At 48.1% G+C, this 27584-nt stretch overlaps 1 protein-coding gene across 6 annotated transcripts in view; it reads left to right on the top strand.

Annotated features, from left to right (window-relative positions):
- SCAP (SREBF chaperone) overlaps positions 1–27497 on the top strand; it is a 67196-nt gene extending 39699 nt beyond the window's left edge. For 5 of the 6 annotated variants that reach the window (XM_069778428.1, XM_069778427.1, XM_069778430.1 and 2 more), the window contains 18 exons: positions 1387–1492; positions 2466–2638; positions 3340–3466; positions 8127–8239; positions 9127–9221; positions 13782–13880; positions 14317–14535; positions 15524–15957; positions 16656–16850; positions 17599–17800; positions 18653–18768; positions 18915–19485; positions 20680–20765; positions 21283–21365; positions 22337–22503; positions 22885–22965; positions 24772–24978; positions 25406–27497. In XM_069778428.1, the coding sequence (XP_069634529.1) occupies positions 1387–1492; positions 2466–2638; positions 3340–3466; positions 8127–8239; positions 9127–9221; positions 13782–13880; positions 14317–14535; positions 15524–15957; positions 16656–16850; positions 17599–17800; positions 18653–18768; positions 18915–19485; positions 20680–20765; positions 21283–21365; positions 22337–22503; positions 22885–22965; positions 24772–24978; positions 25406–25651 (3320 nt within the window). In that variant the 3' untranslated portion in view covers positions 25652–27497. The remainder of the gene's footprint in view (positions 1–1386; positions 1493–2465; positions 2639–3339; positions 3467–8126; positions 8240–9126; positions 9222–13781; positions 13881–14316; positions 14536–15523; positions 15958–16655; positions 16851–17598; positions 17801–18652; positions 18769–18914; positions 19486–20679; positions 20766–21282; positions 21366–22336; positions 22504–22884; positions 22966–24771; positions 24979–25405) is intronic. The other variant, XR_011323782.1, reaches the window with a different exon arrangement.
- Positions 27498–27584: the final 87 nt, after the last annotated feature.

Raw genomic sequence — 27584 nt, 5'->3', positions numbered from 1 at the left:
CTCAGTCAGACTCTTTTCTGTAGGGGTAAAAATAGCAGGTCACTTGTCCAAGTCTTTTTGTTCCTCTTACTGTACATATGCTCTAGCCTATCTTTTTCCCTCATGCTATTGTCTGTCTTACTCAAAGGCTGCCTCATTGTCACAGATAAATGTACATTCATCCTGCTCCCTCTTGTGTGTTCACTGATAGTTGCTTGCGTATAGCCCGAGTTGACACTGGATATCATAAAAGTATTTTTATCTCTTAATTAAAAAAAAAAAACCCCTCTGACCATGTCTGGGGTCATACTGTTTAGTGGTTCCGTAAGGCCAGAGGAAATGCTGTTCCTTTGGTTTTAAAGGGACTTTGTAGATGTCAGGAAGCCTATAATATGACATGTCTGAAAAGGAGTTTTGTAACCCTAAAGTAAGTTTGTTTTAAAGGTTATTTTTTGAGCATCCAGCGCATGTGCACGCTGTGGTTTGGAGCACATGGAGCCTCTCTTTGAGAGCTCATTCGCAAATGAGATAGAAGTCCACAATGTCCTGGGAATTCCCGAGAACAGTGGCAGCGTTCATCATCATGCATATTTTTTTTTAAGTCTGCATTTTAGCCTGCAGGGTTAACAGAAGAGATGTAAATAGTCCTTTGCAATGCAAAGTCTTCCTAGAACCTCTGGTTCAGATCACACACTGACATGCACAAAAACAAGTGTCCAAGGTTTTCTTTGGCTGCATCCTTAAAGATAATGCCTGTCTCCTCTGTTGAAGGACAAATTGGGTGCCCACTTGACGTGCCTGTACACTAACACACAGAGCATGGGGAGCAAACAGGAGGAATTAGAGGTGTGTGCAGTTGGAGGACTACAACCTCATCCAGCTCACAGAGATAGCGTGGGGTAGCTCGCTGTACTGGAGCACTGCTGTGGGTAGACACAGGCTCTTCAGGAAGGATGGGCTGGGGGACGAGGAGTTGTCCTGTGTGTGAGTGAGCAGTGGGAACGCTTGGAGCTTTGCTTGGGAATGGGTGATGAGCTAGTTGAGAGCTTATGGGTTAGAATTAGAGGGCAGACCTTGTCTGCTATAGACTGCCCGGTCAGGAAGAAGAAGATGAGGACAGACAGCTTCCCCACAGGAAGAAAGGTGTTTAAAGGGAATCTCCCATGTTTTAATTTCTGCCCATTGCCTCTTGTCCTGTCAGTGGGCATCACTGAGAAGAGGTGCTCCATCTTCTTTACTCCCCTGCATCAGGTATTTATCCACATTGATAAGGTCTCACCAGAGCACTGAGAAAGTGCTTCCTATAAGAACAGTAGTTCTCATTCAGCATTCCTCACTATGAACACCTCTTGTATCCCGTTTATTTTGTTGTTACTCTAATGCTTCATTTATACTGTGTTTTTGCAGATCTGTTGTTTGGACTCCCTGGGAAGTACAGCGGGGTGAACCTCTATAATAGGAAGCGAGTGGTATCATACACTGTCACACTGGGTCTCCAGCGATATGATTCCAGGTAAGGAGCTTTTAGCTGTGCTGTTTCGATATTAGGGATCCTTTATGCAATTCTTGGCAAGTTTGCTGTTTTCTCTACTGTGATTGTTGTTATGGTTTTCTTTAATCTCCATTTTCTCATGTTTTAGAGTATTTTAGGATCTTCTGAACATGCTATAGAAAAACAGGGTGCCGTTTTTGGGAGAAAACTTACTGTGTTTTCAGGAAATAAAATACTATCAGTTCTCAGTTTCTTTTTTAAAAAGTATATATAATACTCAGAGCTGCCAGTGGGAGTTCCTCTGACAATGGCTTCATCTGCACACAGAGCTGTCATTGTTGCAGCCAAGGCCCAATAGGTCTGTTTTGACCCAGTTCCTTGTACATAGAGTGGTTTGCTTTCCAGTAAGCATTAATTCAATTGGTACCAACTGTGAAACCCCTTCGGCAGTGTTGGCAAAGCTGGCTTGGATTGAGTGGATCTGAGGACTAAATGCTCTGCTCAGTACTGCACAGAATTCCCCAGGGGATGCCTAGGACAGAATTGGCAGCACCGTAGTTGAAACTTGCTCTGTTGCTGCCCATGCAAGAACCTGTCAGCCTCAAGGACTGTCATGTAGCACCTTTCATCAGCTGTACTTATGTAAAATTCAGGGGATGTTTGAGACTGCAGCATATTCTGTTCCCCAGGGCCAAGATTTTGGATGATGAGCCCTTGCTTTAAATAGTTTTGCTGAGCCTTCACAGCTGTCTTTGAATCTTCATAGAACTCAAAGCCAGTGAGATTGCCACAGTACAGATGTGACAAATATGGTTTGGGCCACAGAGGAACGGACTTAGGAGTCAGGCCTAGAGAGAACCATGCTTTATAAGTCTGTGTGAATCTATGGAGCTTGTTCCTACTTGTTCTCTACCTACCGAGCTCCTCCTTGGAATTGTGTGCTGGTTGTTGGGTACAGTAGAGGTGACATCCTTCTGCTTGCTTATCACCTCAGGTTCCTCAGCAGCCTCCGCTCTCGCCTCAAGCTGCTGCATCCCAGCCCTAACTGCACACTGCGAGAGGAGAACATCGTTCACGTCCACTTCAAGGAAGAGATTGGCATTGCTGAGCTGATACCCCTTGTCACCACCTACATTATACTCTTCGCTTACATCTACTTCTCCACACGTAGGTTTGTGGGGTGGAGAGCCTTGAGGGGAGAGCAAGCTAATAAGCCATCTGTACACCTGCTAGCTGAATATAAGTAAGGGATCAGTGGTGCAGTCCCTTTCCCTGGCTACAGATAAGGGAGACTCCTGTCCATAGCCCTGCAGTTCCCTCCTCTTGCAGCAGGAAAGGTGGTATTGAAATTTTACCCTGAACTGTCATGTAGAGAATTAGTAGTCCTGTTTATCTGATTTCTGCTAATTTGTCCCTTTTAGCCAGTGTGGTGTTATTCCTTGTGATGTCTTCTGAGGTGTTTTCTGTCTTTAGCAGCTTTAAATGCCATACTAATGGCATTTTTTCCAATTTAGAGAGACTAATTTGTTGTCAGACAGATCAAGTACATGTTCTGAGCGGGTGGTTTTAGACCTTACTAGCCACGTTTAAGTAAGTTCCTTTTTTCATGCCTCAACAGTGCTGTACTGGAACTAGTTTGAGCTGCAAGCCATATATTATCCTCTGTCCCAACCTTGTTACAGTACCTCTTAACGTACTGGGAGCGTCTGGGAGCTGCATTTCAGACATTGAGACTGAACTACCATTACTTCTGGGTTGCAGGGTATTAGGCTACCTGCTGAAATAAGTCAGGATGAAGATCCCTTCTTGATTTTTTTATTGTCATTTTCTTTTGCTTGGTAACCGAGACTTTGCATTCTGTTTTTCAGGGAAGATTGACATGGTGAAATCGAAATGGGGTCTGGCACTGGCAGCAGTCGTGACGGTGCTCAGCTCTCTGCTCATGTCTGTTGGGCTGTGCACGCTGTTTGGTTTGACACCTACTCTTAATGGAGGGTATGTTTCCAGCACCAAACCTCTTCCTAAAGAAGGGTAGATGGAGGCGAAATAATTTGAAAACGGCTGTTAAATGCTTAATCTTTAAGATCCAGTATTTTTCAAATAAGCTTATGTGATATTATTTTACACACTGCTCTGCAAAATTATTATCAGATGCTCTCCTGGGCTGAAGGGCTATGTGTTTCTCTGCTGCCCAGCAAATAGACCTGACTGGGTCCCAGTCTTCCTGGAGATGCCTTATTGCTTAGCAGTTGGCTCTTTCTGCCTAAAGCAGAACAAATTGTTGGGACAACATCTTATTCATAACTTGATTTCCTGGCAGCTAGGTAGGCTCTCACATACCTTCCTCCTGCAGTGACTTGTTGTAGCAGCCAGAAGGGCTTGTTACCTTTTCTCTGGCTGATGGAGGTTCATTACATTTTACTTAAAAAAATCCTTCAAGCTGGCAGAACTGACCCATGGTATTTGTGCCTGGGAGGCTACCTGAGTGACTTTGCACCCATCACTGATAGTTGTCAGCTCTTCTTTTAACTGGGGTTTCTGTGCATGCTAGAGTTGGTGTTTGGGACTTTTGATGTGGTTACTGCCATGCGTTATATTTGTGTCAAGCTGAAAACCCCTGAGAAAGCTCTAACTGACACCTCACCTACCTGAGTTCTACACACTGTTCATTTCTCATTAATTAAAGTTCAGTTCAGAATCTTTCTTTCAATTTTCAGATACCTTTCCTAAGTAGTTAAGGAAGTATCTGTCATTCTTCTTCCCATCTCCTCCTCGCAGCTGTACACCACAGGAACAATAAAAAGTCTGACCTGTGAGGGAGACTCCTCAATGCTGGTGATAGTTTCCCAGGAGCCAGACCTAGCTGGAGGAATTCCTCTCCTGGAAGCCTATAAGAGCTATGAGTAATTGACTTCAGAAAATGAAATATTTGTTGTTTCTGGTTTTACTGCTGTGATGCCTTGGAACCTTAATTATGGATCAAGACCATGTTATTCTGTGAGCCAGATAGGATCCACTGGGAGTTTGTAATTTTAATGCAAGAAAAAGGGCAATATTTGAATGCAGATACATGGGAGGAATCCAAGGGAACAGTTTTGGTTATTGCAATGACCAAGGCCTTTGTATACTATCACCCATACTGTTGTCACGCAGAAGGGCTAAACTCATCTAGTTATTCCTCCTAAAGGATGTAAAGGGTTAATTCAGTCCTTATTTCTAAAAATAGTTTTCCAGCAAAATTTCTTTGCCTTAAAATGATTGCGTGGATAGTTTCCTTTGGGGTTGAAACTTAATTCTTGCAATACTTTATAAATTATGTCTAATTAGATGGAAGACCCTTGGAGTCTGTGGTGATGGGGTCTGATGACACTGAGGTTTTTTTTACTTTTGGTGAGTGACTTTTTCCTGATTCCCCAGTGTCTGCCAGAGCACTTTCCCTCTAGTTACCCGATTCCCCACTGGGGACAGAGTGTTCTTGGTGCGTCACGTACCAGTGGCAACGTGCTAGGATTTGGCCAGCTTAGGGTGCAGAATCTGGTTAAACTTTGATCTGACTTTCAGCCTTTTTTTATCTGTTTTGTTTACAGCAGAGCCTTCCAGATGTGGGTGTGTTTGTTTTTAATGATACCTGTATTTATGATAAGCCTTTTTCCCTCACTGGTTTTTGTAAGGTATTAAAATAAAGTTTGTTGCTTAGAGATCAGTTTTTGCTTGCTACAGATATGTTATATAAACTGGACCTTAATCATTATCAATCAGCTTTTATAATGAAGTAAAATGATTGTAGGTGAGGTAGGCATTAGTCTATTTTCCAGAAAAGAAAACTAAGTGGAAATAGGTGACATGATCTATGCAGGATTTAAGAAAGAATAAACAGTGAAGTTGAGGAGAGTGCCTGGAGTTCACTGGAAGTGGGATTCCTGTATGCTGGTGGACTGAGGAAGTCTCTACATGAGTCCAGAGCACAAGCCACCAACCCACCAGTTGCCATCTCAGCTAGGTTAGAGGAATCACAATCTGAAATGATGAACTACTCCTTGTTGCCTATAAAAAAGGTCCTAAACTGACTAGCTCAAATGTGAACATTTTCATTTTAGATGAGAGGCTGATGTGATATATTCTTAAATCTTCCAGATATTTTGGATAAACCAGAGGTTGTGTCTGTTCACAAGTATATATGGAGTCAGAGAAGATCTGTTTTCTTTATGAGTTAACAGTGCTGTTTCTGTTGACTCTCTGGGATGCTTGATCGTGCTATGATGCAGCACCTTCTGGCATCAAAGTGATAAGTGAAGTGTAAGTGTTTCAGTAGATGGACATGATACAGCATCTCCCCTTGCTCTTCCTCTTCCTCTTGTAAGCTCTTTCTCAGTGCTTGGCACTGTATGGCAGAAAATATAATGAGGATCTCTTGCCATCTTCCTCACTCTGAGTGGGGACGAATGAACTGAGGTTTTGGAGTTGCAGGGTGTGAACAGCTTGTGTTTGTCCTGCAGAGTCGCATTACTCTTCAAGAAAAGCTAGTATCTCATTGCTTTTAAACTGCTGGTCATTTAACATGAAACTGCTGACTCTTCAAGGACTACTGAAACTCATAACCTGGGACTATTAGTTAATTATCTTCTGCAGTAGAAGCTACAGTTTAAGTAGGACATAGTTGTTGAGAGAATTATGGGTTTTCTCTTCCCTATTTGTACTGCCTTCTGCAGGCTTACTGCAGCTTATCTGGAAATGGTGCTGGACCCCCTGCCTATTTTGCAGGACTCTGCATAAGGACAGGACTCTGCAAGGACTCTGCAAGAGCGTACCCTTGCAAATAACATGCTCTGCAGGATGGTGCTGTGCTGTGCCGGGCAGCAGAGCTCTTCCTCATGTTTGTTGCATTGTCTTTATTTAGAGATATCCATCCCTAAGGCTTAGAAAGAGCTTTTCTCACATCTGTCTCCTGTCCTAAAGTACTGCTTGGAGGAGTGACACAGGTTATGAACTGAAAATGCTTAAATAAAGGCAGGACTGAGTTGTACTTGCTAGAGTTTGGATTCTTTGACATTAACAGGAAGTTGCCTATGAGAGGCTTATATATATTTGTGTGTTTTTTCACTCGCTATGGAAATTCACTGCCTGCACAGCTTTTGGACAGGAGGTGAAGGGACCAATGTGTTGCACAATTGTTAGAGCTAAAATTTGGTTAGGTTACCTGGAGCAGGGTGTGTGGAGTTTGTTTTTTTTTGTTTTGGGGTTCTTTTGTAATCTGGCTTTCAGTGGAGCTCTTGGTGTTTCAGCTTGCTGTTTGTTCAAGGAATCAATTGGAATGAAGTAGCTGAGTTAGCAGTGGTTCCAGACATGTTTTTCCCCAGCTGAGCTTGTAAGGTACAGGCTGCTGACAGCTATATGTCTGCAAACATTGTTGAAGCCCATGTCAGATGGCCATAGGCAATCAAAAAGAGCGTTTGGGAAGGTGGTCCTTGGGGGTTATGCAGGTAATGACAGAAAGCAGGAGGTGTTCTTCTGAAACCCTGTTGTTTACCTGCCTTGGCTGTTAGTGATATGCCAAAGGGTGAGCATGCATGCATGCACACACACATTCTCCTTTCGGATCCATACGTACCAGCACAGCCCAAATCCATTACCCTCCACAATGAAAGCTTTAGTATTTTTGCTTAAGTATAGCTGGAGGGAAGTGGAGGGATTTACTATCTACCATGTTCTGGCACGGAACAGCTTTTTCTCTCTGATCCGGACTGCAAGTAGTTCAAAAGAGAGAAAAAAATTTAGGGGTGAGAAAAAGAGTTGAATGAATTCATGGTAGTGACCTTGGGTAGTCTTACTTTTCTGCGTGCTTATATTCTGAAGGGGAAATCCATTTCAGTGTGTTTTCTTGACTCTTGGGTAGACACTATCCCTGGCAGGATTTAGTTTATTTATGTACAAAGCATATGTACATTTCACGTTGTTCTCAGTATTGTGGCTTCTGAGCTACCTGGCATACTGGGGAACAGAGCTCCATGCATGTTAATTTATCTCCTCCCACCAAGAGAAGTCTCTTCAGGTGTCTCCTTCACTGCCCGAGACTGGGTTGCTTACAGCAGTTGCAAGGTGTGGAAGCTTTTGCCCACTGGGTATCTGAACCAGGCACTGCCCATGCTCTTGACTTGAGAATTATTTTTTTTTAAGTTTTGTTTAATGTAATGCTGAGCTGTGATTTATCAGGATTTTCACTGCTGATGGTCGGACATGCTCCCTACCCTCTTGTTGTAATGCTCTCTTGCTGACTAATTATTACTGAGTCTATTGCAGTGGTGTTAGAAGTCCATCTTTTTTATTTGCACCTCTCTGTACTAGATACTGGAGAGGCTCTTTGAGGGGCACTGTCCCAACCCTGGGAAGCATTAAGACTAATTAGTGGTGGTCTACAACAGCCATTTTCCAGAAAATTACACAGCTTTGCAAAAATGTTAATATCTCTCCAAAGCAGATGAAATACAGAACCCTTACCTCATCACAGAGTCATATTATGTGAGAAGGGCTTTGGCTAAGAGGAGTGGATAGTGTTTCTTTGCCTTGACTCTAGGATGTGTGTTTGCTGCTTAACTTGCATTCATCCCTTCTTTTTCACCAAGGATCTCATTCTCAGTTCTGGTTCTGTTTCCTCTAGAGAAATATTTCCATACTTGGTTGTAGTGATTGGCCTAGAGAACGTGTTGGTTCTCACCAAGTCGGTTGTCTCTACACCCGTTGACCTGGAAGTGAAGCTACGCATTGCCCAAGGTATGCAGCCTGCTCTGGAAAGCTGTTAAGAGAGAGAAAATTAGGGTAACCCAAGGACTGGGAGATGGGGAATGATCTTAATTCTGGTCTATGAAGGAAACAAGGACTGTGTGTGTTGAATGTGAATTGTATTCTGTTGGTCTTTTTGTACTGTTCTTGTTAATTCCAAGAACTAATATAAGCCTATAATTGTGGGCACTGCTCTTTAAGATTCTTGACTGAAGCATTGGCTAAACAAGTTTAAAAAAGTGTTAGTAAGGGAGAGCTGTATCTCCTGGTATAGATATTTAGCACCTTGTCCTCTCATGTCATGGATATAATAAGTGCAGTCCAAGGTCATATGAAGTTCTGCTGAGTCTGTGACAAAATTATCTTCTCTATTATAGATACACTCTGTACCTGCATAAGGATTTGAGTGTGCTCAAACCATGGATAAATGGAGTTTGCAAACTGAAAAGATGTTTCTGAACATCAGGAAAGAGAGATTCTAGAGTGGTGCCTAGAAAAATCTACCTAGTTTTAAAAATACAAGTGGTTTGTATCCTAGATCAAAAACAGGACTCAATGGTGCTTTACACTTCTGAATATCTGTATTGCCATGTGCGGTACCCTCCAACTGCTGAAATCAGGACAGTTTTGTGAGCTGAGAGGGTCATCCTGAGCTCCCTTTGTAGTTAATGATAATCCTGCTAATAAAGACATTGGGCCTCTACAGTCCAATTTTTAGACTTAGATATTCAAAATAGGTCAGATGAATTTTAGTGTGAAAGTGCTTTTTTTGCCTGTTGTCTAGATGCCTAATTTTAAAGAAGGGAAGTTTACTGTGCTCATGTCTGTCCACTAGTGAACAGTCTCCTTTTACCTGTCTTTGCACGTTCTTTCTCCAGGCTTGAGCAATGAAAGCTGGTCAATTATGAAGAATATGGCGACAGAGCTTGGGATCATCTTGATCGGGTATTTCACCCTTGTCCCAGCCATCCAGGTGAGTATGGCTGATCAGTTTGAGTTTGAAGGACAGAAGCTTGTAAGCACTGCAGGAATGCAGTGTGCAATATTCCCCTCCCCTCTTTAGCTGACTGGGTTAAGAGTCTGTTAGTGGGAAACATATACATCTATACAATGTGAATCCCTCCAGGAGCTGGCCTTCTGTCCAGCAGCTGCTCCTGGATCCCTGGTCTCCCCAGTCGGGATCCTTCCAGTAGCTGGGCTCACACATTCAGTTCATCCAGTAGTTGGCCCTAGATCCTTGCTCTCCCCAGTTGCCTTACACACATATACACACACACGTGCAAGTGAGTCTCTCAGTCACCCCCCAGCCCCACAGTCCCTTGGGCAGTTGGCCTGGAGTCACTGGTCTGTCTGGTAACCAGCTCCTCCAACTCTCACGTAGGGACACACACATACCTCGCTCCCAAGCCACTCACCCTGCTCACCAGCTGTCTGGCTCAGTAGTCACCAGTGATGACACACTGACACGCATACTCTGACATGCTCCGGTTGCTGGTGACCCAGACACATGGACTCCTGTGCCCCATGGTTGCCATTCCAGTTGCTGGTGCTTAGACCCTGCTCGTTTCAGTCACTGGCACTGCAGACACGTGGGCTCCTACATGACCCATGGGTTTGGAGAGCCTCTCTCATTGACTCATCGTGATGGCTGTCACCCCCGGACTGTGGGACTGATCGCTTTGCTGTGACAGCCCTGGGAGGAGCTGGAGCAGGGGATCATTTCCCTCCCAACCGTCCATCCCTGCTCCTTGTGTTTATGGAAATGAGCTTCCTATCACAGAACTTAACGCTGCCCAGTGCCTTTGCTGTGGGGATGCCTTTATTCCAACTTTAAAGCCTTTTTCTGAGCTGGCTAATCCACCTTCTAAGTGGATGGAAGGGAAAAACAAAACCCTACTGCAGAATATCTGCTTTGAGAATTAGGGTGGACAGTCTATCTGGGGCTCTTTCACCAGATTGACAAATCTGTAAGTTTTTACAACCACAGATATCACTATCTCTGTGTTATGGGTGGGTAAACTGAAACCTCAAGGTAGAGTGCTCTGTCAGGGGTCACATCATTGGGTCTGTGTTGCACTGAAAATAGCATCAAGGTCTTCTGCCTTGCAGTGTGTGCCTTTTTGTGCTGCACAGTCCCTTTTTCAGGACTGTGTTTGCTGAGTTGTATCAGGAAGCTGACATCATTTGATTTTTGACCCTTGACCAAGCAGGACTTGTTCCTGGTGAGCTGCATGAACAGAAGTACTGCCTAGAGAAATCCTCATCACCAATCCTTAGCACCTCTGCAGCCAGACTTCAGGGAGGTGTCAGCCTGTTGTCTCTGGAAATTTCTAGCAGGTGCAGTCAGCAAGCGAAGGCAGGAGCACCCCAGCATCGACATAGTTGGAGGCTACTCTGAGCCCTCGCTAGGTGCTCGCTGGCCACATGTGACCTGTATGAAGAGGGGTGGGTAGTGTATATCCTTGCTTTATCATCAAGGACTCACCAGTAGAGACTGCAGATTAAAGCGTATTATAATCTAAGAAGATTAAACATTCAGGTTGGACTGGAGCATTGCAGGCTGAACTTCACAGTTCCTAAGCGAGAGAGGAGCTACAGTAGAATTCCCCAGGCTACAGCCAGCCACCTATTGTGGCCTAATTTTTTTTATTTGAAGCTGATTGCAGAGATTGCTCAGCTCAAACGCTGGCATGACCCATCCTTTAGGTCTAAATTGGGCTCATTCATATGGTATATTAGCACCTTTTGGCCTCTGTTTCATTGCTGCACTGCTGGACCTCAAAAAGTGAAGCCTGACAGTATCTGTGAAGCGAGCGTAGTGCCAGCAGCTCTGTCGTGTGGATACCGCTGGGACAGTTCACTTTCTTGTTGCACTCTGCTGTAGAGGAGCTTGCAGGGTGCACTGATTACAGGAGATAAAGGAGTGTGATAAAAGGGATGGGGCAGAGCCATATAACGGTGTCAGTAGAGCCATGGGGAAAAGTAATGCCAAGCCCCCACCCCCATGTTATCTCTGTTAGAGTGCTCCTGTTTATTACAGTGTTTTGACACATGTGATGACATCCACTGTCTGCCCTCCATGTGATCCTGTCTTTCCTTGAATGCTTGCTTTCTCCAGAGGAGGAATGTTGCAGGGATGCTGTCTGTTAAAGACTGATGGCTGCTCTGCTGGAATCTGGTGTATGCCCCTTATCTTCGTCCCTGAGAATGAAGGACACTGTACAGATAATGTTCTGTACTCACGTTGCAGAGTCCAAGGAATCTGGCAAAAAGAGAGCCAGGCTGCGTAAATCTGGCAGGGACCTTTGCTCTAGGCTGTCAGAGGGAGCAGTGCAGTGCTGGGGTTGTTCGGGTGCTATCTGGTATAGGGAATAACAGAAGAGGGAGGCATTTCTTTGCTGAAGGCTCTCACCTGCCTCAAGGACTGTAATGGGTCTTGTCATTTTTCTCATTTACTCCTTGGCAGCGCAACTCATTTAGCAGAAGGGAATTTTCTGTGTTTTCCGTGGCTCTCCTTGTCCTCAAGTAGAGTTTGGCTTCAGATGAGAATTGTGCATCCACTTTAAATCCCTCGTAATTGTGAGCAGCAGTGAAATCCTCTTGCCTTGCATTGCAGGTGGGTAGAGACCCCTCTTTTCCTGGCACAGTGTCACTGCTGATGGTCCCAAGATGCTGCAGGGCTGCGTGCTGAGCACTTGTCCTGTGCTTTCCATCTTTTATCCACTACCTTGTACTGAAGTTCACACACCAATAGCCAAATCCTGCACCCACTGAAATCACATTGGGTTTTGCCATAGGGTGTGCAGTATCCAAGTATAAGAAGATTTTAGATTTCCAGGGCTAGAAGCTTCAGATGTCTCTAATCCTGAGTGGACGTATTAACAGAATTAGTATCTCTCTATGCAGACCCTGCTGTTTGTGGAGCCTGTGTTTGCCAAGGTCTGGGTGAAATCCAGATGGACGTTGCTTTCCTTCTGGTTTTCTCCTTGCAAGAGGAACCTATGTTGTGTTTTCATCCCTCTGCTCTCAAAACCTCCTGTCAGATGTTGAGGAAGGGGCTAAAGAGAAAAACCTGATCAGAACCTGCTTCCTTGTGCTGCTGTTGCTGGGAGGTTTGAGGAAGGGCAGCTGACCTGGTGTGTTATCTTGTTTCATATCACACTGATTTTTTAAATAACAAGCGGTTGATTGCTTATGTTTTGAGAACAGTTTGGACAGGACAGGGAGGCTTCAAGGTTTGTTTGGAGATTTTGGATAGCCTTTCACGCTATCTCTTTTCATTTCACTGTGCTGATACTGGCCTCCAGCCTTGCTCAAGAAGCCGGGGCAGATGTAGGAAGGAGCAGGACAAAAGAAATTAATGTCTATGCCCTTCCTTCCCCTTAGGTGGAGGTGTCCTGGCTTGGTCTGCAGGTAGGGAGCATGGCACCACGCCAGCAGGCAGGCAGTGAATAGCAGTGGGTGTTTGCCAGCTCTGTTCTGCAAGTGAGGGCCAGAATCTTTAATGTGTTGTTTAGCCTAAGGTTTTTACTCCTGCTTACTTTCAGCTTTCTTGATCTCTCCACATTTACTTGATCCTTTTTGGGTCCTGACAGGTCCTGACAGAAATTGGTACCTCCAAGGGAAACAAGATGCCTCTCAAAAAATATTTTAATTCTGTGTTGCTGTGGAATTTTGAATGTAGTGGGGGAGGGGGAATGGCACTTAGCACTAATGGGGGTAAGAGCGTGCATTTGTTTTATAGGGATGATCTGGGAGTTGACTGCATTTCTGCTACTGGGCAGAATCTTTTAATCCTTATTTCTGCTGACACCTGCTGGAGAAAGTGGAGCCTTACAGGAAGTTTAGGAAATGCTGGCTTTTGCAAACGTTGTTCCCCATATATTTGTTGTTTAGAGACCTCTGAGACTGGGTAAGGGACTTCTCTTCCAGGGGTGTAGGAATGAAATTTACCCATCAAACATACATTAGCCACAAGTGTAATTTAGGCAGAAATGGTTTACCTGGGACCCTGGAGAGTGGCTACGAACAAGTACACAGATGTACAGTGACTTCAGTGGTCTGTCTTTGGCTGGAGAGTGATTGATCCAGTTCCTGAGCAACCTGTGTTCCTGGATGAATTTTAAATCTGAGCTGAGGTTTATTGGTAAAGTGCAGGAAACTGTCACCATTGGAGGCTGTTTGTGATTTGAACACATGGGCAGGCAGCTGAGAGCTCTGGGTGCCGCCCTGCCACAGCTTTGTGAACTGGGAAAACATCCTTTGCCGGTTTTTCCTATGGTGCTTTTGATGTTTTATGGCTGAGAAGAACAAAGAATGCGAATCTGAATAAATATGCTCTTGAGTTCTCACACGGACTTTTCTAGCACTAAACTCTCAACTATTACAAAATATCGGTAATAGGATTTGTCAGTAAAATAGAGTCAGGCCTGCGCTCTGGGGAAAAGTTTGCTGAATTTCCTTTTTTCTGAAGTCAAAATATTTACCGTTGTCTCCGCAGCTACCATAGCTAATCAGTGTGTCCTGTCTGCAGGAGTTCTGCCTCTTCGCTGTGGTCGGCCTGGTGTCGGACTTCTTTCTGCAGATGTTTTTCTTCACTACCGTGCTGTCCATTGACATTCGCCGTATGGAGGTAAGGAAGGGCCAAGAACACGAAGTTTTGCCTTGGGCTTTCCTTCTCTGCTATTGTGGAAGGATTAAAGGAAGCACACCCTGTGATTTCACTCTCTAAGCAGAAAAGATGGAGCTGTAAAAGTTCCGGCGCAGTACTTGCTTGGTTACACATACGCAGGGACTGGGGACAGGATGCTTGAGGAAGCAAGACACCCTCAGGTATATAAACATGCAGATTTTGGGTAAATGGGCTGGAAGGAGCCACGGTCACAAACACATGACCATGGCTGGGCGAAGAAGAGAGTGTGTGCTGGAGAAAAGCTGGGACAGATTGACTTGAGGGTGAAGGTGGGAACTCAGACGTGGGCATGTATCAAAGATAGCTGTCTCTGCACACATTTCTCTCGAGGGACCTCATCACCATGGCTCTCACACATTTGCTTTTCTCTCGGCAGCTCGCTGATCTGAACAAACGGTTGCCAGCAGAAGCCTGCATGCCCCCAGCGAAACCTGCCAGCCGCTCTCAGCGCTACGAACGCCAGCCAGCTATGCGACCTGCCACCCCCCACACCATCACCCTGCAGCCATCGTCTTTCAGGAATCTGCGCCTGCCAAAGAGGCTGCGGGTGATTTACTTCTTCGCCAGGACCCGGCTGGCCCAGAGACTCATCATGGTATGCCATGTGGTGTTTGTTATCTGGTGCCCCTTGCTGCTGGACACTAACCCAACCCAAAAAGGCTTCTGAGGCACAAAAAAAAGCCCAACATTTTCATGCATCCTTGTTCCCCTGCAAGACTTATGCTGCCCCATGGTAAATGCAGTTCAAGAAGTACTTCCCTAAGAACATCGCTCTGCATGCATTAACTCCAAGGCTCTGCTGTTTGCATGATGTTGGGTGGTAGTGGATAATTTTCTGGTATTCGCTTTGAGACAAAAATCTGCTTTTATATAAGCAGGTTTTCAAAGACTGTATGAGTGGAGAGAGAAGATTTTTGCAGAGCAGAAATCATGTTTTGTTCCTGCAGATAATGTGGACTAAAGACCTGGAACTATCTTGCTACATGAAAGACTAAGGCTTTTCCTTTTGTAGGTGTAACTGCAGTGGTTACACCAGTTACTGCCCCTGCTTGTACCCCCCATCTCTATTTTGGATGTCTATAATGGAAGCGGGGAATGTGTGTGCTCCTCAGCTCTACAAACCACAGCCCAGTCTGTTACAACTAACACTGATGGCAGTTTAAGTTAAATTAATACATCAGTCTGTGAACTGTGGCTGCTGCAGAAGGTCTTGCAGAGTTCATGTACCAGAACCCTGAATTAAGCTTTTCTAGCCCTGTTTGAGGGTGACAGACGTGCTGGTCCCAGCTGCCAGCAAGGAGTCTCTTCCCTGCTGTGCATTTGTGTGGGAGAAGTGGGGTTCTTGCCATCAGGTTGAGTTGGATGGCTCATGAAAAAGTAGTGTTCAGTTTTTGTGCTTGCTGTGTGACCTCTCCCACTCCTCCTGGAGGAAAAGTGTCTGTCAGGAGTAAGACCATAACTGAGTGCAGGGCATATCCTTGGTTGGGATGTTGTTGATCAGCTCAGACAGCTGATGAGGTGTTGGAGGCAGAGTGTGAAGGCCATGTACTAAATGGACTTGTCTCTTTGCTCATCGTGTGTAGGCCGGGACAGTGATCTGGATTGGAATCCTGGTTTACACGGATCCTGCTGGTCTCCGCACCTACCTCACGTCACAGGTCACTGAACAAAGTCCTTTGGGTGAAGCAGGTCTGCCTCCTATGCCTGTTCCTGGAGGGGTCCTACCTGCTGGCGACCCTAAGATTGATCTCTCAGTCTTCCCGTCGGACCCTATACAGCTGTCAGAAAACCAGACGCAGCCACGTGAGCAGAAGTCAGGGCTGGAGTCCCTGAGCAGGCTGGAGACAAACCAGCACACTTGGGCCCAAGGACCAGAGGGCAAAGGGAATGGACAGACAGAGCTTGGAACTGAAGCAGAGGTTACCTGGGGAGCAGAGGATGAGGAGATTTGGAGGAAGCTTTCCTTCAGACACTGGCCATCCCTCTTCAGCTACTACAATATCACTCTGGCCAAAAGGCAAGTGGGTTGGCATCGCGTGCCGCAGGCACTTTGGAAGACTGACCTCAGCGTTTTTCTTTCTTCTGTTCTTCGTCTTTCTGAGTTAGATAATTTTTGTGTTCCACGTGGCTTACTCCAAATGTGTCTTCAGGAGGAGACTACTAAACAGGCCGTCCTGTGCACTGCAGAGGTGCCAAACTCTCCAGGGCTGTTTGAGAATAAGGGTTGTGTTTCTCTCTGTGCTTGTGGATTGGGTTACTTGCTTGTTGTTTTCCTTCACCCTCAAGGTGATGTTTAGAATTTTGTAAAACAATATATGATCATCTGTAAGTGATGGGGATGGCCCATGTGAGGAATAGAGAGACATCTGAGCTGAAGAAACTTCTTGGTGAGATTTTCTGACCTGCAGCATACAGGGAACTGGACCAGATCATTATATCCTTACTTAAATCTGTGTGATCCATTTGAACTCATCAGTAGTGCATTCCACTGTTGGCTCTTAACCTCTCCCACAGAGCAGAGGGTTAAGACCTGGGAAATATCTTTAAAGAAAAATATTTCAAAGGAGGTCTTTAGTTGAGAATACCTAAAACTACTGGACTGAAAGTACGTACTGAGACCTACCTTGGCTTCTAATGAGAAGATGAGCTATTAGGATTTTCGTGTCTTTTTGTGTGTGTTGTTCCTAAGCTATTCTCATCTTTCCATTCCTTCAGATACATCAGCATCCTTCCAGCAATCCCTGTCACGCTGTATCTGAACCCACAAGAGGCCTTAGAAGTGCGGCATCCCCAGGAGGCTAACCGCTACCACCCCTTCTTATCTTCAAGCAGTGGGAAGCTGGATGCTGAAGCTCAGCCTGACCAAGCTTCATCCAAGCTGCAAGGGCACCAGGACGTCACTCTTTACAAGTAAAAGAGTCCTTGATACAGCCTTCTGACCATGCCTTAACTCCCTTGGAGACACGGGTAGCTCTTTGGCTGTTTGGTTCTTCTCCTGGTGGGAGACCAAAAAATATTTGTAAAGCTTCAGTGCAAAATCCTGCAATGCTTGGGACACTCTAGCTCAGCTAGCGCAGCATTTAATTATCTCTCCTGGCACTGTTTTTCTCAGCAGCTGAGTTCCCTGGCAGGAGAGGGTGCGTGCATCCCAGGTTGTTAGCACACATGATGCATTACGGGGTTTATCACTGGGTAACAGGGATAGGAGTTCGTCTTTGGGAATAAATGTCGTGATTCAATAATGCTTTATTGGGTGTTGGATCAAACTCTCACGCATGCAGGGACCTTCCTTTCCTGTTGAGAGGACGGGCACACAGCTTGCTGTCTGAATCTGCAGTTCTCCTTTGGCTGTGTTGAATGCACTTTATATTATCCCAATCCCCATCTAGTGTTTTTCTTACTGTCTTAATTGCTGTGTACTTTTCTTATTGAAAAGTCTGAAAATCTTGTTGAAATTGACATTTCCCATTAAAAAAAAAATCCTTAATTTTTCCAGAAATCACTATAGCTTATTGGAAATTTTTCTCAGCTGAAAAATCTAGACCAGCAACGTGTGTAATACTTTCACAGTATTTTTCAAATTCTGTCCGTGGGCTAGTAGTTGGATCTTTTATCTCACCTTCTTTTTGTCTTCGTGTCTGTTTGTCTCTCCCACCAGGGTGGCTGCTCTGGGTCTGGCCTCGGGCATTATCCTGGTCCTCCTGCTCTTCTGTCTGTACAGGGTGTTCTGCCCCAAGAACTATGGGCAGAATGGGCTCTCGCACAGCAGGAGGAAGAGGGGGGACCTGCCCTGTGATGATTATGGCTACTCCCCACCTGAGACAGAGATCGTCCCCTTGGTTCTCAGAGGTCACCTCATGGTAGGTTGGACGGGTGCAGTCCTTACAATAAAGGCATTTTACTGACTTGCGCCACACATCATCTGTTTTCTTTGGTTTATTTAAATACCAGCTATGCAGCCTTAGCATAATGTAGCCATGGAGGCTAACATCCGGGGCGAATGCTATATCTTGTAGATATGTAAGACATTGTAGCCTGAAGTTTCCTGTAGGACTTTTCCATTTCTTCCTGAGACTTGCTCTGAGCTTTTTGCAATTGTGGTTATTTCCTTCTCTGTGTAGCCAACTGTTGGCTTTTATTGGCTGGGCTGATCCAGCCTTCTTTTGGGGTAGCTCTAGATTCCTCATATGTAATGCCTACTGGATCCTTTTTTCCTTCTTCCCAAAAGTTAGTGCATAGGTTTGGGCTGTTAAATATTGTTTCCAGTGCTAAAAGCATCCATGGGTTTGTACAGAAGTGTGCTGCTGCTCTGTTCGCTCATTTTTTCTTGAGGGGAAAGTTGTTTCTTCCCATTCTGAGATGAAACAAAGTGCTCGGGCATCCAGTCAGATGGAGTTTGAAATGCTGTGCCATATCTTCCAGAGAAGCTGCACCTCTGTTCCTGATGCTGCCATCTTTTTGGGCTGTACTTTGTCAGGGAAAGGGAAGACAGACCGAGTCTGTCTGATTTGCAGCAGTCTAGTGCACATCTAGGACTCTGAGCAAAGATGTACTCACATTCTCAGAGTATCTCTAGGTTGCTAAGCCAGCCACGTAGTTTTGACATAAAATTTATCATCTCTATAGTTCCTCAGCCATACGCAAGGAGATTGGCAGAGTCCAGAGGCCTTGGTGGTGCTACGTGCTCAGCTGTGCTTGTTCTTCCTTCCCAGGACATCGAATGCCTGGCTAGTGATGGGATGCTGCTTGTCAGCTGCTGCCTGGTGGGCCAGATCCGTGTGTGGGATGCTCAGACCGGTGACTGCCTCACCGTTATTCCCAAACCAAGGTATGCGTTGTCTGTACTAAGTCATTCAGCTGTGGGCAGGTCCCTCCACAGTCGCTGCTCAGCAGCTGGTGCAAACCCCTCTGTGAGAAATCACCCCTCTCCAACAGTAGAGGTGGGAGAACTGACCTTTTATTACTGTGTTTTAGGTTGCGAAGAGACAGCAGTGGCATCTTTGATTACCAGGAAAGCTGGGATCATAGTCCGGATGGGAAGAATGGTCTGGACGACTCTTTTGAGAACAGTCACCAGCTCAAAAGGATGCTCAGCCCCCCCCAGCCTCCGCTTTTCTGCGACCAGCCAGACCTCACATCTCTCATTGACACGAACTTCTCTGAGCAGGTGAAGGTGGCCGAGTCAGAGACGCGGCTCCGTGCTGTGGGCAGTCGCCAGAAGGAGACCGGGTATGACTTTAGCAGCCTGGTTGGTAAAGTGTATGAAGAGCACGGCACCTCCAACTGTATGAACTTCACTGGCCTCTCAGCCCCACATGGACAGGCTGGCTTCTGTGCGGGGAGCAGCAGTCCCCGCTCCCTGCGCTGCGGGACCGAGGAGGGAGGCTGCAGCAGCCGCAGAAGGAGCCTGGGGGATGAGTCCTTTACAGGATTTGACAAATCGTCACTGCTTCCTTCCTGGGGAGGAGACTTGGAGAGCTCTGTCTGGAGCCTGGACCTGCAAGGGAACCTGATTGTGGCTGGCCGGAGTAATGGGAAGCTGGAGGTGAGGAGCGAGGCTCAGTGCCAGCCCGGGCACTGGGTGAGCTGCCGGCAGCTCTTTAAGACTGAAGAAGCTTAAATATTGCCATGTCATTAAGTAATGTTGCTGGTCAGTCATGAAATAAGATAAAATGAATAGGAATTCTACAGGAATGATACAGGTTTTGAAGCAAATTTTAATTGGAAATTTAAATCTCCTCCAATGAGAAACTTTTAGAATTAGGTTAATTTCAGTTTTGGAAATTAAGTTAGAATTTTCCCTTCAAAGTAAATGCAGGGTTTTTTTTAAACAGATACATCCTGAAATAGCATTTTTAATGATTTTTGACCTGTGCTGCATGTGAGTGGCTCTCATTCTTCCCAACAAAGAGGGAAGGCCAGGCAGGAAAACAGGCAGGCCACTCCCATTTTTTTTCTTTGTCCTTTAAGTGTGCTGTTGAGCTCAGATACCTTCTCCTGAGCAGCTACCTTGAGACACTGCCTGAGTTTTGCTGCTGAATCTTGTCTCCAGTCCACATCACAATATTGTTTCAAAATCCAGTACACTTCCAACTCAGAACAGGGCAGATGTGGGGCTGACCAGGAGTGAAGAGGGGTGCTGCAGAGCTGGGAATGGGGGGGCATGCAGCAGGAGCCTGTGCTGTCACAAGGTGTGTGTGGTGCACCGGGGCTAGTGTTTGTTGTGACCCTAGTGAGAAAGGCATGCAGGTTTTGAAGTATTAATTAAAATAACATTTATTGGCAGTTAACGCTAGAAGGAAAAAGGATAGTGTGATCTTGGGTCCCTCCCATTGCAGGGAGCCCCACGTTGTGCAGTGTTGGTCAGACCTCCCGTTTGAGCAGGGCACTCCATGCAGATCATGTCCGTGGAGTGGTCGGCCAGTGCTGTGGTCCTTAGACCTCTTACAGGATTTTCTTCAAAGAAAAGAATTCTATTTATCATTTCTGCTGTCAAACAAGACGATGTTCGCTTGAGAACTTGCTGCTTCACTTCGAGATAGATAGTAGGATATTGATGATTGTAATCACTAGTGCCAAGTGGGAGCTGCCTCCAGGCTCCTTTGTTAAGATCAGACAGCTAAGGGGGCCAGGGGATATATGTGGCACAGCACAGGTTAGCTGTTACATGGATCACGAACTCCTTGATGTACAACGGTCTTCTGGTCGGGATCACAGCAGTAACCCCTTCTCCTTCCAGGTTTGGGATGCGATCGAGGGGACCCTCCGTAGCAGTAATGATGAAGGTCAATCTGGCATCACAGCGCTCGTCTTCCTGAACAACAGGTAATGGTGTTTGTGCTTGGTGATCTGGAAGGGGAGGAGAACATGTGGTGTAAGCCAGGACCCCAGCCCTGACCCTCCTGCTGTGGAGGTCGAACAGCTCGAGATGGCAGAAGCTCAGTGGGGAAGTCTCTTCCTTCCTATGCATCTACCTCTCAAGCTGGGCATGGTGGAGCGAGCTTTCCTGGGTCCAGGTCTGTTCTGGCAGCTGCTTCCTCTTCATACAGATACTCAGTCTTTCTAGTAGCTGAATACCCAGAATAATTCAGGGCTGGGAGGTGGGGCCTTTGGATCACTGGTGTGTGTGCTGTTATTCAAGAGGCACTGCCACCTGCCAGTTTATCCTGTGGTCTGAGCTTAATACAATTTTTGAGCCCTCTTCCTTACAATCAGGAGTGCCTCCTCACAGGGGGAGCCTGCGTGGTTTGTGCTCTGCCTCGGAAGGTGTCTGGTCTCAGGGCTCCTCACCCTGTGAGAGTGGGGAAGGGCCTCTCCTCATGTGCCTGCGTTTCTCCCTCAGGATTGTCGCTGCCCGGTTGAATGGCTCTTTAGATTTCTTTTCGCTAGAGACACACACGTCCTTGAATCACCTGCAGTTCCGAGGTAAGCAGGCATCCGAGCGTGCTGTGCACTGCCCTGAGCTCCTCTGAGCCTTCTCCTCTTCCCTTGCCTTCTTGCAGCTGACTCTTCCTCACACCCACTTCATAAGCTGTTGTAGTAATGCTCTGTTCCAAAACACCCTGTGCTGCAGGATGCTGAATCAGCTGCTGTGGAGAGGCGAGGAATACTTTGGGAGTTCCCTATGCAGGGAGAGCATCTCGAGTGCTGGTTTTCTCCAGTGCATAGGTCTGGAGGCTGAGACATGCGTTCCAGGGTCAGCTCTGCCCTCTACCTCTTTCCCACTTCTCACTTATTTTCTCCTTCAGCAAGGTCTGTTCTCACTCATTTGCACACTATATAGCCCCACACAATCACAATATAGCTCAGGGCCTCGTCACAACCACGACACACACAAAACTAGTCCGTGGCGGTAACTGGTTTGCAGTGCAGTGGCTCCTTTGGTTCTGGAGTGGCCTGGAGGAGAGAGAAGCCCTGGTTTTACTCCAGGAGAATGGGTGCATTCCTGGAGGGATGTCCTGGGGTCTGCAAGCTGTAGATCTGGAAGTGGAGCAGGCTCTGCAGGAAAGGGCTGGCTGTGGAAAGGACTTTTTCCCATAGAGTACAGAGAGTCTTGTGCCCAGCTGTCTGTTCTGCCTCTGACAAGGGTAATCGCAGAGCTCGTGGGCTTCAGGGACCTCAGCCGTGCAGAAGAATTACTGTGTAGGTAGGGAGTTCTGCTGCTGAGGACCCTGTCGAAGACCCTCACTCCAGTTGTTCATGAGCGCTGAGCAGCTGTAGCTTCTGTCAGTGTCAGCCAGAGTGCCGAGTGTTGGCTCATCGGAGGACCAGGTTAAAATTCCTTGAAGTTCAGCGTCCAGGCATCCCTGATACCGCACCATTTCTGGGTGATATTAGTCTTGGAGCGCAAGGCTGTGTCTGCTGCAACAAGGACTTACCTGCTTGTCTCGCCACAGGAGCCCCAAGCAGAAGCAGCATCCCGTCTTCCCCCGTGTTCAGCAGCAGCGACATCATCATGTGTCAGCTCACCCACACCGTGTCCTGTGCCCACCAGAAGCCGATCACGGCGCTGAAGGCTGCGGCTGGACGGCTGGTCACGGGGAGCCAGGACCACACTCTGAGAGTAAGGCTAAGCAGAGCAGGAGATCCTCTTGCCTTAGGGCTGGGTGACTTCATGAATATCAGGGTCTGGGTTCTGGGCTGTCCCTTGTCTTCTCCTTGTCCCTTCCAGCAGCAGCTGTCCCCTTCAGCTATGCAAGTTGCTTCCCTGCCCTGTCGCTGCCTGACAGGCATTACCCTTTTCCTGTGTCCTTGGCAGCAGCTTCCAGTGCCCTCACTGAATTGCTGACAGGCTCTGGCTCTGCCGTGAGCAGCGGGCAGCAGTAAGGAAGATAGAAACAGGGAGATCTATTGCTTCGTTAGCAAGAGTGGTAAGACGCAGGCAGTATCGCTGTGCAGCACGGCTGCCCTGCCGATGCTCACATCTGCCTCTTCTGCCCTGCAGGTGTTTCGGCTAGAAGACTCATGCTGTTTGTTCACGCTGCAGGGTCACTCAGGAGCAATCACAGCTGTGTACATCGATCAGGTAAGGTGCAGCTGGGTCTGCACTGGGAAGAACAGCCTTTATATACGGCTGCTGAGCCAGTGGTTCAGCCGGAGGGACCCAGCTGGGACTCTCTTCTGGTTTGCGCCTGGAGAAGTTGATGTGGGCTTCTCTGAGGACACAGAGGGTTTGCTGGCTGCTGTGACCCTGTGCTCACCAGAATTGCATTCTGTTCTATTGTATTCTACTTTATTCTGTTCTATCCCATTCTATTCTATTCCATTCCATTCTATTCAATCATATGGTATTCTAACTTATTCTATTCTATTTCATTCTATTATATCCTATCCTACCTTATTCTATTCAGTCTAACCTATCCTATTCTATTTTATTCAATTCTATTCAGTTCTGGTTTTTTATTCAATTTTATTCAATTCTATTGTATTCAATTTTATTAAATTTTATTCCATTCTATTCTATTTTATTCTATTCCATTTAATCCTAACCTATCTTATTCTATTCTATCCCATTCTATTCTATTCCATTCTATTCAATCATATGCTATTATAACTTATTCTATTCTATTTCATTCTAATATATCATATCCTACCTTACTCTAACCTATCCTGTTCTATTGCATTCATTTGCATTCGATTCAATTCTGTTCCATTCTGTTCCAACTTATTTTATTCTATTTCATTCTATTATATCCTATCCTACCTTATTCTATTCAGTCTAACCTATCCTGTTCTATTGCATTCATCTGCATTCTATTCAATTCTATTTTATTCAATTTTATTCAATTCTATTCAGTTCTGTTTCATTTTATTCAATTCTGTTTTATTTTATTCTAGTCCATTCTATTCTATTTGATTCTCTTCCATTCTATTCTATTTTTTTCTATTCTGTTCTATCCTATTCCATTCTATTCTATCCTATCCTCTTATTTGCATTCTGTTCTATTGTATACTAATTTATTCTATTCTACTCCATTCTATTCCATTCTATTCTATCATATGCTATTTTATTGCATTCATTTGCATTCTATTTTATTCTATTCTACCTTATTGTATTGTATTCTATCCTATCCTATTCCTTTGCAATACAAGCTGAGCGAGTATTTTCCCACCCAGCTGACTGCAAGCGCAGCAATCCCTTTCCCTGGAGGTGGTTTGTCTCCCTGCCCTGTTTGGAGCAGGAAAGCCCCGTTCCTGCTGTACCCGTCCTGCCAGGATGGCAGCTCTGACACCAGGGAGCCTCTGAAGGCAGAGCCGGGAGCACCAGGCTGAAACTGGCCCAGGAAATGTTCCCTGCCCTGTGAATGTCTGCCCTCCAGGGGACCGGCTGTCTCCTGAGGGAGGGAGCAGAGGCTTAGCAGAGCTGACACAGAGCCTGCACTGCCAGGGCTGGAGAGGTGAGCAAGGCTAACGACAGGGCTCAGCAGAGCCTGCCCTGCTCTGCTGTGAGCCTCCAGGGAGGCTTTGTGTACCAGGTCCCCTTGGAAAGAAGAAGGAGAGCCACACCTGTGTGCTTTACAGCTCTGTTTAAATGAATTTAGGTTTCTCTGCACCTGGGAGTCCTGGTGGGCTTGGGGCCTTGTTACCTCCAGCCTGTTGGAACACATGTACAAAGGCAAGGGAGCCACCGAACTGGCAGCTCTGCTTTCCATCCCTCATTCCTGTGACCTCCCTCCTGGGAGCATGCCCGGAGCGCTGGAACTGCTTGTATACAGAACTGGCTCATGTGTTCAGCGGCTTCGCGTGTCTGTGGCACTGCGAAGCCCTGGGGTGCAATGGCAAGGGCGCTGTCCTCTGAGATCCTGACCTGGTTCTGCCTGTGTCTTTGCAGACGATGGTGCTAGCGAGTGGAGGCCAGGACGGTGCCATCTGCCTTTGGGACGTGCTGACAGGGAGCAAGGTCAGCCACATGTACGCCCACCGAGGGGACGTCACGTCCCTCACCTGCACAACATCCTGCGTCATCAGCAGCGGCTTGGATGACGTGATCAGCATCTGGGACCGCAGCTCGGGGATCAAGCTCTATTCTATCCAGCAGGTTGGTAGGCGGGGAGCAGCCAGGGAAAGGTTAAGGGTGCTCCTGTGCTTTTCTGGACCCCACCAAACCCCACAGACCACCTCTGCTGGGCTTGTAGTGTGAAGGGATCTGTATTTATAAACTCCACCTGCTTTGGAAAACTTACCCGTTTGTAAACATAACATGCAAGAGCTTGGAAAAGACCAAATCTGTTGCTTGGCTAGACTGCGCTGTCCCACTGCGAGGCTCAGTGGCTCCATTCCAGCACATGTGCACCCGCGGGGCTGGGCTGGCAGAGGGGCTGCGGCTAAATGGCCTCTTCCCAGCCACAGCAAGAAGCTGCCTGCCAGAAGCGGTGCGGGCAGGCTGCTGCCCTCCCTCGGGGAGGAGTTCCTTCCGAGACGCCTGCCGCAGGCTTGGCTCTCTGACCTGCTCTCGTTCCACGCAGGAGATGGGCTGCGGCGCCAGCCTGGGCGTGATCTCCGACAACCTGTTGGTGACGGGAGGCCAAGGCTGCGTCTCCTTCTGGGACATCGGCTACGGCGACCTGCTCCAGACCGTCTACCTGGGGAAGAGCAACGAGTCGCAGCCCGCGCGGCAGATCCTTGTGCTGGAGAATGCCGCCATCGTCTGCAACTTCGGGAGTGAGCTCAGCCTGGTCTACGTGCCCTCGGTGCTGGAGAAACTGGACTGAGGAAGGAGGGGCAGGCACTGGAGCCTGGGTGGAGGAAGGCAGGTGGGACGGGGCGCCCGGCCCCCTTCCATAGTTGAAGGCAGCGTAGGCGGACAAAAGGTGGGCTCGAGGCAGCGCCGCGCTGCTGCCCGCAGGCAAGGGGATAGGGACACCGGCTCCATCGCTCTGTCTGTACCTCCGTTGCCTTTCCTCCTCGTAAACCGGACTCTTGCTACCCAAAGGTCTTCAGGGCCCCAGCCCTCCTCTTTGCCCCTCTGCCCCATTTCCCTCCATCTTCCATGCGGTTGCCGGGGCTCCCCAGGGGTGCGATGCTCCTGGGGCTGTCCTGGTTGGCGCAGAGGGACACGGTGGAGTGAGGGTGCGGGGGGTGCCACGCTCCGCTCCAGCATCCTGCTTGGGACAGGACAGGCGATGGGGCTGGCATGCGGTGGCTCCCCAGAGCTGACCCGCTGTCTGGGGGAGACTGAAGGAGGAGCAGCGCAGGGCTGGGGCAGCCTCGCTGCCTGTTACCTTGTGGTAGCTGAGCTAAGCTGGGCCCAGCTCTGTCTCGGCAGGTTCTGGCTTAGTCGCAGTGGTGCAGGCAGCGGTGCCCAGCCTGCCTTTGCAGGGCTGTCCCAGCCCAATGCCCGCTCCCGGGGCACAGGGGACAGCCCTGCACACCTGGCCTCCCCCCACCCCAGGCCAGAGAGGAGCAGCCGGGGGCTGCCAGCCCTCAGTGAACCCCTGGCACCCAGTGCCACCATCACCGCGGTCTGGCCGTAGCCCCTCGGCTCATGGCGGCAGCGGGTCCATGTTGGGAGAAGGATGGGGTTGATCTCACCTGGGCGCTTGGCTTGGCCTCCACATCAGGAGAAGGATGGAGCTGACCTCACCTGGGCACTTGGCTTGGCCTCCGTGTGCCTTAGAGCATGGGCAGGGCCCCCACCTGCCCGGCTCCGGGCTGGCCCTGCCCCATGCGGGCTCCGTGCTGCAGCAGTCCCTGCCCTATTTATTTATATGCTGTATATATTTATTTATTATGGCAGGAGAGCGTGGGACCAGCGGCCCAGCAGTACCTGCGCCCACATGCCTGCCCTCGCTCCACCAAGCTGCCATGGCAGAGCCGCCCTGGCACTGGACCTGCTCCCACCTTTCTCCTTTGCCCAGTTTGCAGCAATAGCACCTTCCTCCTCCCGCTGCAGGGCCAGAGGAGGATTTTCTCAGGTTGGGAGCAGGCCGGCAGCCCTTGCCCCCATCCTCCCTGCAGGGAGAAAGCCCTGGGGGGCCAGGGGGAGCTGGGAGGGCTCGGGGGAGCAGTGGGGACCAAAGGGCCCTGCCACTGGCGGCAGCCCCCCACCCCGAGACACTAGGCTTCTCCTCTGGCGTGTGCCGGGGCAGGGGGGGGAGCTCAGCTCCCCTCCCCAGTTGCAGTACAGGCCCCACTCCAGCCCCAGGCAGCGAGAGGCAGGGGGGCCAAGCCACTGCCCCCCCAAACCCTGCCCTGGCAATGGGGGGGGGGCACCAGCCTCGAGCAGAGCTGGGGCCGAACCCTTCCTCTACCACACTCTTCCCTCCAGTAAATGCCGATGACGTCTGTTAATTGAATCCTGGTGATTGTAGAGGCAGCACCATGCCAGCCCCCGGGCAGGCAGGAAGCCCCCCTGAGCATGGCCGGAGAGACCCAAGGCCTGGGGGCTCCCCTGGTGGGGGCCATGGGGCAGCATTCCCCCCACGCCCCGGCTTCCCCCTCTGCCTCGGGTGGCCTTAGCCCGGCTGTACGCTTTGTACTGTACAGGGGACGCTTTTTGTACCAGATCCTGTTTTATAACCTGTCCGAGGACACCACCATTAAACAGAACTAACCCGAGCATTGCTGCGCCGCTGCCGAACCCCTCCTGACCCCCCCCACCCTCCATCACAGTCCCACCCCCCCCCGGGACCCCCAGGACCAGGC

The sequence above is a fragment of the Haliaeetus albicilla genome, chromosome 2, assembly GCF_947461875.1.
Source record: "Haliaeetus albicilla chromosome 2, bHalAlb1.1, whole genome shotgun sequence".
Classification (NCBI taxonomy): domain Eukaryota; kingdom Metazoa; phylum Chordata; class Aves; order Accipitriformes; family Accipitridae; genus Haliaeetus; species Haliaeetus albicilla.
Note: the sequence above shows the minus strand (reverse complement) of the source record. Positions and strands in the feature narration are given on the sequence as shown.